The sequence below is a fragment of the Trachemys scripta genome, chromosome 4 (genome assembly GCF_013100865.1).
Source record: "Trachemys scripta elegans isolate TJP31775 chromosome 4, CAS_Tse_1.0, whole genome shotgun sequence".
Lineage (NCBI taxonomy): Eukaryota > Metazoa > Chordata > Testudines > Emydidae > Trachemys > Trachemys scripta.
In genome coordinates this window covers 49,144,065-49,156,537 of record NC_048301.1, presented here as the reverse complement: position 1 = coordinate 49,156,537, position 12,473 = coordinate 49,144,065, and the positions used below count along the sequence as shown (strand labels likewise).

The following is a 12,473-nucleotide window of genomic DNA, read 5'->3' as shown; positions in this document are numbered from 1 at the left end:
TATATAGGTAAGGACTACTTGCTTGAGTAAGGGTGGCAGGTTTGGACTCTATAATTGCAAAAGAATAATAATTTAATAGAACGCTTAACTAGTTGATTACTTGAGATGAAAATAGCTCTAACAAGGGATGCAAGATTTCTATTCTTTTCTTAGAAGATGTTTCTAACACCACTGTGATAAAAGAGTAACGTAAGAAAGTTCAAAAGGTAAAGTTAACATCTAAACCCTTAATTCAGACTACTGTTATTACTGCTCACATCATGTATAAAGGGTAAAATGTTACTCTCATGTTTTAATTTCCTGCTTGTCTAAATGTTTATCACAATCTTAATGTTTCATAAAGGTTTTGTTTTTTTTTAATTTAAGCTTTACTAGACGTTGTTATAATGAAACTTGGTAGCACTGTTTCAACTGATCAGCACTTTCCATTAAACTCATAAAAATTTGGGATTTTTTTTTAGTTATTTTATATGACATCAGGAAGAAATGAGACCTAGAAACTGTCTGGCCCAGATGCACGTTTTATTTTCCTCAAATAAAAAAAAAAAAAACATATGAGCTATTTTTAAGTTAAACATTAAAATGTGCTTTTGGCATCATCAGATCCTTTTTTTGTGTGTGCAAAGTTCTACCCAAAAGGCATAATTTTTTAGAACAAAATACAACTTCAGAGGCAATTCTCAAAATAGGCCAACACACTCTTGCATTTTGAAGAAAAATAGTGTTTTTAAATGGTCACAATCTTCACATGTAAAAAATAGGTATCACCATTAGCAATGTTACAGTTTATGAAGTATTTTTGTTTTTACTATGCACTGATAAACATTTAAGAGATTTTATATGAACTGTTTCAAGCCATCTCAAACTGAAACTTGCCATGCGAAAGGTGAGACACAAAATTTGAATTTTTCCTTTTCTCCATTAAAAACTCAGGATTTCAAATGCTTTTCTTGCCAAACTCTACACACAAGATAGGGAGGTAAGTCCCTTATCATGGTAAACAAATATGAATTTCCTTATGAGGTTCAGGAGAGAATGTTTTGGAAAAGCACAACCAAATATACTTTTCCTAGTATAAAATATATATACTTTTATATGTATATAAAAAATAAGGTCACTTTCTATGCATTAGGAATCTTGCTCCTGCAGGTGCTGGGTACTCTTGCCCCAGTCCAACAAAGCACTTCAATATCTGTTTAAAATTCAGAAATGAGTAGTCCCACTAAAGTCACTGGGATGTTTCTTGCAATATTCCAACAATGCATAGGAAGATTATAGTACAGATAAAGAATTTGCTGGTATGTTTTATGTAATCTGACATAACCACATGAGAAGGCTGAGCAGTAGTTTCATTTATTTTAAATAATAAAATTTTAGCAAAAAGAGATAAACGATTGATTTACTAGGAGATTTGCATGATAAAAATACTATTCACCAATCATACTTAGAAAGGTATTGCTAATAAGAATATGGCAGTGGGTGCAGCTGCATCTGTTAAGAGTAGTGTACTGACCATGGAAAAGTTCCCTACACGCTACACTGAAGTTTAAAAAAAATCCAAACAATATTATGTCTTTAAATAATATTAAAGGGCTAACAACTGCATACAGAAAAAATACAGACCTAAGGAAGGAGTGATCCTATATTCAGGAGGCCTCGGAAATGGGGCTGATATTGCATACTTGAAGGGGAAAACAATAAGGATGCAGACAGTATAATCATCACTGTTCTGGAGCCTCTTTGATAGCACTCTATATCCTCCTGAGCTCTGACTTCCATGGCTTTTGTAGGCTTACATCAGCCCCTTAACATTAAGTTAATTGCTTTTATATTAAGCAAACTGTGACCTGATCCCAGTGAAGCTAGCAAGATAGGAAAGGTATAGAAAATAAAATAAATAAGTAAATAGGCCAAGAAAAATGTTGCAAATGCTAAGCTAGAAGAGATGCAGAAAGGTATCTTGAGATAATGCAGATATGAAGCATAGTTCATCATCTTGTACTAATCAACAATTTTACATGCTGTAAAAAGTTTATCATGTCACACAGATTCTGCAATAACAATTTGGTGTATTTAATTAAGCAAAATGCTAAAGATATATTCATTTCATATTCATCATTTCCAAACCAACTCAATTTCTACTGTACTTGTTATATGTACTGGAACAGACTATTTTCATGCTTTAAAAAGAAAAATGTAGAATTTCACAACTGAACTGCAACAGTGAAAAGACAATCATAACATTTAATCTACCTCCTCTAAAATATTAATCATCTGTGCCCTACAAACATCATAACATTTTCCCATAGACTCTCAGACTTTAAGGCCAAAAAGGACCATTGTGATCATTTAGTCTAACTTCCTGCACATTGCAGGCCTCAGAACCTCACCCACTCACCCTCCTGTAATAGATCTGTAACCTCTGGCTGAGTTACTGAAGTCCTCAAGTCACTGTTTAAAGACTTCATGTTACAGAGAATCCACCATTTACTCTAGCTTAAATCAGCAAGTGACCTGTGCCCCATGCTGCAAAGGAAAGCAAAAAGCCCCTAAGGGTCTGCCAATGAAACCCGGGAGAAAATTCCTTCCAAACCCTAATTATGGTCATCAGTTAGATCCTGGGTATGTTGGTGAGACCCACCAGCCAGATACTACAGTGAATTCTTTCCCTGAGTAACTCAGAAGCCTCCCCATCTAGTGTTCCATTTTCAGACACTGGAGAAATATTTGCTACTAGCAATCCCAGATGGGCCACATGACATTGTAGGCAATATCATACCGTCCCCTCCAACAAACTTTCAAGCTCATTCCTGAAACCAGTTAGGATTTTTGCCCCCACTGCTCCCTTCAGAAGGCTGTTGCAGAACTTTACTCCACTGATGGTTAAAAACCTTTGTCTAATTTCAAGCCTAAACTTGTTGACAGTCATTTATATCCATTTGTTGTGTCAACACCGGCCCTTAACTTAAATAACACCTCTCCCTCCATGGTGTTTATCCCACTGATGTATTAACAGAGAGCAATCTTATCTCCCCATAGCCTTCCTTTGATTAGATTAAATAAACCAAGCCCCTTAGGTTCTCCATTCCTCTGATCATCCTAGTAGCCCTTCTCTACATCTGTTCTAGCTGGAATTCACCTTTCTTAAAATGGGAGACCAGCATGGCACACAGTATCCAGATGAGATCTCACCAGTGCCTTGTATAATGGTAATAACACTTCCCTATCTCTACTGGAAAGAAAGACCTTGCCTGATGCATTCTAGGTTTGCATTAGCCTTTCGAAGTGTAGCAAAGAAAACAAAAATATTATTTCATAATCACAATGCAATAGAACATGAAACTATTAACCTAAAACCCTTTGTAAATTCAATAAGCACTTCCTCACCATTGTGTAATTCTCCTGTAACAGTGCCTTCGCCCTGTGGACTGCCATCCTGATCTCGCCACTTCCAGTCAATTCCTCTGATTACACGAGCACCAGGAACCATGTACTTCAAAACTTGAGAGCGAACTAGTCGCCTCTGCCTCCGCAGATTGGCTTCTGCCTCCTTAGCTGCTTTTCCTACACACCATAATTGAAATGTAGATTAAAGAAAAATCTAGACAAGATTGTAAAAGTATGTTTAAAAGGTAAAGCTAAATTGCATGCACACTTATTTTGAGCTTGTTTTTTTTTTTTTTTAAAGGTCCATGACAAAGTTCAATTTATCCCTTTCCCCATATTCACTTATCTTCATGCCATGCATTCACTATCACTTTGTGGGAAAGCACATTGGATAGATGTATTCTTTTCCTTACCTAATTGATCTTCACACACTCCATTCACAGTACCATAAAGTTCAAAACCAGACAGGGAGAGGTAGTGTGTTTGCCCACTGGCATTCTTTCCCATCTGTTTTATTCGTACATGTCTCCATCCTTGCTTCTCATCCTTTGGTGGATCTACAGGCCAGGTTGCTGTAGAACTTCATATTAATTGGGGGGAAAAGAAGAGACGGTTACTTTTACTAATGCTAATTTACTAATGCATGAAAACTGACAAGAACATGAAAAATATGAAAATAAGAAGCTTTACGGGTTACAAAATTTGGATGAGTGCTGGTGTGAATTCACAAGTGTTACCTGCTTTCTCCAAAAGAAAACCAAAGCCATCTTCTAAACCTGGAGTTCAATTTTTCCATCACGTGAACCACACATTAAGAGTCTCATAGAACACTTCTCCTCCCCACTCTTGACTGCACGGAGCACTTAAGCCTCCCAGTCACAATTACATAATATTCCTGTAGCTACCACAGCAATTGCTTACAGGAAAAAATAATATTAAGTACATTAGTAGCTTGTTTTAGCTGCATTTAATATAATGTAAGGCAAGTCAGAAACAAAGGGGAAGGTCAGCATCAAATGATCAGCCAACTTGCTACAAACCAGCAGCGAGTGCTCAGTGGATCATGGACCACAGTTTGGGGAAAACTACTCTAAACCATCTTATGTTGCTACAATGCATGTTAAGCTTATATGACATCAACTTATTCCGGAATAAAAGGAATGCTATGTTAGACTTCAAATGGAACAGTAAACAAAATTTGCTCTAACATATATCCACTGCCTATGCCAAACATTAGAAACAATTAGGCAACAATCTGATCTTACTACTATATTGAGATCAAACATTTGTTACATTCTACGTTTCATAGTGTAAAGTGATAATGGGCAGACACTTTTTAACAGTGCATCTCTTCATTATTCATATCCATTAACAAGATCAGTATAGATTTTCAATATTTATGAACATTTAAGTCCATAATGCATCAGTGAAAATTAAAAAGCAAAACTAAGTTTGTGAACTAGAAATGCTCTTAAAAAAACCAAAGAAGGGTTTAAAATTAGAGATGCAAAAGCCTACATCTAAAAGCTAGGAAATAGCAAAGCATGTTTTTAATTGACAGGTCAACTTTGTAAAGGCAGCTAGAATATTTTCAACATACCCTGGTTCATTGAGACTACAGTCATCAACATGGGTATACAAAGTAGTCCAGTTCTGTCCATCCTTGGATACCTGGAAAACCCAATTTCTGAGTGCAGATCTTCCATAACCACGAGCATGGCGTAGCGTGTAAGCCGATGGTATTACCCAAAGACCAAGATCTATGGCAAACCAAGCATTCTTATCATCATTAGTATGACAATTCAGAGCTGAACTCTCACGGCTTAAGATGTCTTCTAAACGTCCATAAGGCAGATTTCTTCCTTCTGAAGATGTAACCACTACTAATCCATAGGCTGCTGGATTTACCCACTCATATGCAGTTCTACATTGAAAAGAGAATTGTATTATTCATTTATCATTTACTCTAAAAGAACAGATCAGTAAAGTTTTACAGACTGCTAAGAATAATTTTTAATTAATATTAAATTATAAAATAGTCAGAACCCCAAAGATATTAAATAACTAAGAGACAATCCAAAACTTTCATATTACTATGCGGAGTTGAAAGAGAAAACTATTTGTCTTAGATTAAAGATAGAAATAGAAAATTCCCAAGACAACTTCAAAGATTCATAATGCTCTTTCAGTCTTCAGGTACAATACACACAAATTTAATTCTATCCAGGAGATATAGTTCTTTTTTAAATGATAGTATAGTCCATTTTACTACAATATTTTCTTCAGTTTTGCTCCTGGAGATTATGGCATATCACATTTGATTTAAATAAATTAACTCTGAAGAATCTTACTTCGCATTTGTCCCAATCCAGTAAATAATTCCATTTTCATCAAAGTCATGCTGGTGCCTGAATACAAATGTTTGGCCTTCACGTAGTTTTCGTACAAAAACAAATGAAGCCCTATCAAAGTCATACCACTGCTTTGCTACCTAAAGAATAAAAAAAAAAAAAAAAACTTAAATGATATCAAGAAAGAATGCCTCTACTCTTTGCAAATCCATCTGTGTGGGATGTTGCTCACCATTTTCAGGAGGTATTGTTCTAAGGATTCAACTGTTGCCAAAGGCTCCATTTTCAACATTCTGCCAGTTCGATCTATCAAAGAAGTCTCCCCAGAAGCACGTTCCAAACGAAACCTCAATCTTCTTGTTAATATCTAAACATAAGTGTACCAAAACATTAATCAAGGCCTCTTCTGATCGTACTTTTTGTCAGTTTTATGAAAGTTGACACATTTCACCATAATAAAAAGTTTTACTGATTCAAGCAAAATCATTTACAGTAATGTCTATTAATCAGGAATACAAAACTTGAAAATACTTTATAAATTGGATATGTTTTAAAGTAGTGTTTTTCATAACTTCCCCTAGCTACTTTTAGGTAATTTAAACAGTATTATTATTGCTACTGTTAATAATACTTTGCACTTCATAGTGCCTCCATGATCTCAATAACTACTTTCAAGTCTGAGTTAAGACTCAACACCTGTTTGGCAGAAATGGATAAACAGATGGGGAAATTGCAGCACCCAGATGTTATAATAGGAAGTCGGTAGCAAAAGGAGAAACAGAAGTCATGTCTCACTGGTCTCCCTGATCAGGGTTTAGCCACAAGACCATCTTTCCCCTCACACAGTTTTCCTCAATCCCACAGCTACAGAATATTACAAAAGAAGCCAAAGTTCACAACTTTCACATTCTACTGGTTCTTTAGTTGAAGACTGGATCAGTTTTTGGTAGATATATGTAGTGGACACTGGTTCCACCTGAAACAGTCAAGATATGTATAACTGATTCTATGTAGCTTAAGACATTGCAGTCTGCAAGCTCTCTCAGGCAAGTCATCATTGTACTTGAGAATTTTTTCCTCGTTTTTCTTCTCTGGTTACAAATGCTAAGTTTGTGACATTCTAAATATTCTCATAGAAAGAGATTGGATTCATAATCATAAGAGGATGACTTAACCACAAAATTAAGCTGAAGAGAACCCAGGTTTAGAAAATATTTTTAATAAACAAAAGATGGCAAGAATAGAAATGGCAATTGAGAAAAATTATTGGTAAAGCTGAAAAGCAGTACCACAGGATTAAATACCTACTTTTCAAAAGTTACTGCAAGACAGAGAGCCCCTTCTGTTCCTAAAAATTCTTGCATTCTTATATTAATACCAGGAATTAATTTGCCAGCATCGAATTTATGGAAAGTAGGATGGAGAGTCAGTACAAGAAACCAAACAATTGCCGTGCAGCATGCTGGCCTTAGAAAATTTATCCAAACGTTATACCTTACTAAGGAGCAATAAACTTTGAATTTTTCCCCCCTTTTTACAAATGCTTAAAATAAGCCAGACTTGAACAACGTCAGTTACTTTTAACTTATGGACAAGCAATGGCAACGCTTCTCCACATTGGTCTGATGAGATAATAAACTGGGCATATGAGAAATAAAACCATTTTAAAGTATCATATGTAAGAAAAAAGAACCCTGAAAAGCCACCTTTGCTGCCACTTGCCTCGCCAACTACCAATCCATCCTTTTCATCTCTAAACTGACAATGTGCTGTCTACAATTTCTCTCCCTTCTGTTCCATCCTAGACCCTTTCCAAGCTGGCTTTTGCCACTTGCACTCCACTGAAACCGCTCTCACCAAAGTCTCTAATGACCTCTTTCCTAGTTGAAGTTCAGCCTCATTCAACACAGTCCATCATACCCTTCTTGAAATCTTGTCCTCCTTTGGCTTTCATTTCTGTCCTCTCCAGGTTCTCCTCCTACTTCTCTAATAGCACCATCAAGCATGTTCTTGGAGGATTCTCCTCATCCCCCCTCCAACTTTTTGTAGGGGTTGCACTCTGAGCTTTTACTCCAAACCCGTCTCCTTCTGTCCAAACTAAAATCTCAGCCAGTCTCTCTGACATCTCACAGATGTCTAGCCATCAGCTCTAGCTCGACGTAGCTATAACAGAGCTCTTAATCTTCCCCTAAACTCTCCCTTCTACGTTGATCATTGTGGACAATAACTCTATTTTGCCTGTCACTCAGTCCCATCACCTGGGCATCATCTTCAATTCTGATCTCTCTCCAGGTCCTCACATCCAGGCTATATCTATATCTTAAAGTTGATTTCTGAATAATGTGTCTAAAATACAGTCTCTGCAAACCATCCACACAGCTAAAAGGCTCACTGAGGCTATAATCTCATCTCTCAATTACTGTAACATCCTTTTCTCTGCCCTTGACTCAGGCAATCTTGCCCTGCTTATATTCATTAAGAATGCTGCTGCAAGGATCATTTTCATCACCTATCACTTTAACCAAGTCAGCCTTCTCTTTGAATCTCTCCACTGGCTCCCGTTTCTCTATCACATCAAACTTAACCCACTTGTTCTCACTTTCAAGGCCCTTTACAGCCTATGCCTGGCCTATTCATCATCTCTTATTCAGCCAAATTTTAATTTTCTGTCTGCTACTGATTTTTGTACAAACAAAATTGACTGCATTACAGAAACTGCTGGAGAAATGCTAGAGGTTTTGAGGACAGCAGGGAAGTTTGGGCTTTTGGCACCCCCAAGAGGTTGTGAAATGTGGTTTTAATTTTGATTCTCATGCCCAGCTGAAACTTTTGGTACTGGAGAAGGGATGCATCTCTTCTTTCTACCCCTATTTTGAGAGGTTTTGGAAAGCAAGAGTTTAATTTGAGTTAATTTACATTTCTTGTTCCCACCACAGTAACCCTTCACAGTAGCTGTCTCCAATCAACCAATAATACCTGGCTTCATCACTCACTTGGTAAATTTTTAAACAAGCACCTTGGTGCTTTCTCCCATGCTGCCCTTCTTAAAAAGAGCTCCCTTTAAACATCTACAAAACTCCCCATTATCCTCTTTCATTATCCTCTATCCTCTTTGACGATGCCTACAATAAACTTGACAACAATTAGGCAACCGGTGTGTTGATACCACTGCCTACCATGCTGATCAACACTGTTTCCTCGTACTCCCCCATGTGTGTTCTTCTGTTGTTTCTTGTCTTACTCTTTGGGACAGGTACTATCTTATTGCTCTGTGTTTATGCAGCATCCAGCAACATTACAAATAATAACAGAAATATTACAAATGATCTTATTGTACATTATTGCACAGGTTGGTTGTTTCAGTGCAAGCAAAATATACTCATTCATAAGCCGAATTTTTTTAAGTAACAAAGGGAAGCACCAGAGAAGAAGGTCAGCTTATGCACAGGTATAGAGAGGGAGAGGGGGGACACAACCCCTCCCACCAACAGAGGGAGCAAGGAGAGGCAGCACAGCCAGCAGAGCCAGCAGGGAAGAGGCGGGGCCAGAGTCTCTCCGCTTCTGGCCATGTTGCTCTCCCCCCAGCCTCCGAAGCAGCTGCAGCTCCAGGGCTGGCAGGCTGCGGCCACGCCGCCCGGCCCAACCCCCCAGAGCAGGCTGCGGCCGCACCGCCCGGCCCACCGGAGCAGGCTGCGGCCGCGCCGCCCAGCCTGCCGGAGCAGCTCCGGCCAGGCCAGAGACATCTTCCCCTGGCCCTTCCCAGGTAAGGTGGGAAGGGATGGGATGGGATGGGGTGAGTGGGGAGGTCCCGGGCTAGGGGCGGGGTCCTTTGGGGGGGATGGTCACAGGGGTTACTTCCCTGACCACCAGCTTCTCCCCCGCAAAAAAATTTACCCAGCAGTTGCTGTCCCGGCCCGTCAGGGTAAGCAGCTAGCGCACCGGGACACTTTTTTACTTAGATTTACCTCTGTGCCTGCGGCACTCGAGGTAAACAAACCATCTCGGCCCGCCAACAGCTTATCCTGATGGCCCGGGAGCCAAAGTTTGCTGACCCTTGAATTATAGGGTCGGCTTATGAACGGATCATAAAAATTTTCCATTTTTACGTATCCACGATGGGGGAGGGGAGGTGTCAGCTTATAAACAAGCTGGCTTATGATCATGTACGGTAAGACAGCTCCAGCGCTGAAGATTTTACATTGTCAATAACTATGGTACAGATGACCAACAGCTGAAGTAGTAATCCTTTATTGCAGAGTCCCCCAGCACCAAGAACTTGTAATAATGAAAAAAATGACAGTAGATAAACTAGGATGTTTTCCTATGCTGTTCTTTTCTTAGGGCTTGTCTACAAACCAAAGTATGTACAGTACAACCGGCTAGAGTGGATGCAGTTATATCAAGGTAAAGTGGTCGTACCGGTACAGCTTATTCCCATACAGGATGGGGAATATCACTGGACACAAGGAACAGTTGACAAATCCCCTCTTTTTTCAGTCAGAATTTACCTGTACTCTCACTTCCTATAAGAAAAGTAAATGAAACTGCTGAAAAACCTGACCAGTACAGCAAATAGCAGAACATTAAAGAATGTGGTCAGATGTTTTTTAAGGTTAAAAAAAATTCTCTAATTCTTTACAACCTGACAGGAATACACCTCATGTAGATTGACTGAGATTTTTTTCCTAAAATTAATATGAAACTCAACATTATACATTACTATAGCAATACACTCTTACCTGCAAATTATATGTAGATCCTGGTGTATCATACAAGTAGAGAGGTAGACGTTCAATAGATTCTAACACTGCTATCAATTTCCGAATTAATGCAACTGCTGGACGACTGTGAAGGGAAGCAGTTAGACATTACAAAAATTACTTCACACTGAAAATTCAAGATAATGTTTTTGAATAAATCTCAGGGGATAGAAGTTTTGTTTTAAAGTTTGGAAGAAAGGTGAAATCAGACAGTTTAAGACGATAACTTTACAAATGTATGGCACTCCCATATTTACCAAAATGTTTAATTATTTCAATTAAAAATATCTTTAACAAACATTTAAAGATACAGATCCAATGGTCTTTCTTCCTTTCTTAGGTACCCTATCTTCTATAGCTGAAGGGACGTTTGGCGACCCTTTAACAGTGGAAGTTGCTTTCAGCCTACAACTCAACAGTCTTCCCATGTTTTCCAACTCCTTGTTTTTCTCTGGCCCCCCTACTTCCTCCTTCCTTTAGCTACTCAAAACTGTTAGGCCTTCTTAATTTCCTTAGGGTATATCTACACAGCAAAGAAAAACCCCTGGCTGGCTCATGCTAACTGACTTGGGCTTGCATGGCTGTTTCATTGCTGTGCAGATTTCAGAGCTCAGGCTGGAGCCCTGTAGAATGGGAGAATTCCAGAGCTCAGGCTCCAGCCCGAGCCCAGAAGTCTACACAGCAAGAAAACAGCCCAACAGTCTGAGCCCGAGTCAGCTAGCAAGGACCAGCCATGAGTTTTTCTTTGCTGTGTAGACATACCCTTAACTTGAGGCTTACTTCAGTACAAACTTCCTGATGACACACTGTACCAGGGGACTTAGATATTGATGCAGCACAAGCATCACAGAAAAAATGAAAAATGCAATTATTTTAAGTTATGGGTTTCTTACTTTTGCTGTGGAACCATATCAGAATCAAATATGAACTGATGGCTGCAGGCAAGGTACGTTATCAATTGAATCATGTCAGGTACTCTTTACGCATTTTGACAATTAATGTCCAACCAGACTAAGCACCAGGTGGAAGGGTACTAGGATAATGAAGTACTGGAACTAAAAAGGAAAGGCCATGGAAAAAAGGAGGAATACAGGAAACAGTGGGACAGGAGAATAGCGAAGCTCTGGGCTATAAAACAGATCTGATATGGGGAGAAACCAGATACCATCAAACTGTACCACAGAGCCACAAAAAATGACAAATCAAGAAAATAAATATGAGAAATTAAGAATGTACATATTTTCAAATAACTATGTATAAAAGGCACCACACATTAATGACAACATATTTATTTTGTGAATACCCTCTGGAAATTAATTTCTCTAATGGCTATTTAAGTAAAACAGCACTCCAACATGTTTATGTCAGTCTATAGTCACCAATTCCACAACTGTTAAACAGTCTACTATGCCACTGTACAATGAAAATGCCCACATATGACTGATTAACGTGAAGCTACTTTATGCCCTTATGAATTAGCATAAACAGAGCAAACTCGTCAGTCAATTAGTACTTTAATGGCAGATGCTGTCACTTAAGACTAGTTTTCCATTTCACCACTGGAAGACCAAAACTAAAATGAAAAACCCCAGGGCAAATGTAGGTCTTATTTTGTGTTACTGCTTCACAAAGGAATGAAAATTATTTTGTGTTTTTACCTTTCATCATCTTCATTTTCACTGAATGCTGTTTTGAACACATTTATTCTCTCTACTAGTTGGCTACAATCTTGTTTCACATCTAAATCCACATTCTAACAAAAAAAGAAAAAGAAAAATATTATTAAAATATGTAAAATAGTGCAAAGTAATAAATATATTGCTTCTTTACACTGAAAATGAACTTGTTCACATTTACTAACTGCTACCAGTACAAAAATAAAGAAAAAAAAATTAAGCAAATCTGAAAAACTTGATTTTATCTTTTGGTTACACACAAACTACTGCTTTTATGTTATTTTATATATAATAAAAAT

The 12,473-nt window shown here is 38.0% G+C and overlaps 1 protein-coding gene across 7 annotated transcripts in view; it reads right to left on the bottom strand.

Annotated features, from left to right (window-relative positions):
• The window catches only part of HECTD1 (HECT domain E3 ubiquitin protein ligase 1), a 104,576-nt gene that overhangs the window by 30,455 nt on the left and 61,648 nt on the right, over positions 1-12,473 (bottom strand). For all 7 annotated transcript variants that reach the window (XM_034768704.1, XM_034768702.1, XM_034768707.1 and 4 more), the window contains exons 18-24: positions 12,157-12,251; positions 10,478-10,583; positions 5,971-6,105; positions 5,739-5,878; positions 4,988-5,311; positions 3,801-3,967; positions 3,388-3,564 (exon numbers count right to left, since the gene is read on the bottom strand). In XM_034768704.1, the coding sequence (XP_034624595.1) occupies positions 3,388-3,564; positions 3,801-3,967; positions 4,988-5,311; positions 5,739-5,878; positions 5,971-6,105; positions 10,478-10,583; positions 12,157-12,251 (1,144 nt within the window). The remainder of the gene's footprint in view (positions 1-3,387; positions 3,565-3,800; positions 3,968-4,987; positions 5,312-5,738; positions 5,879-5,970; positions 6,106-10,477; positions 10,584-12,156; positions 12,252-12,473) is intronic.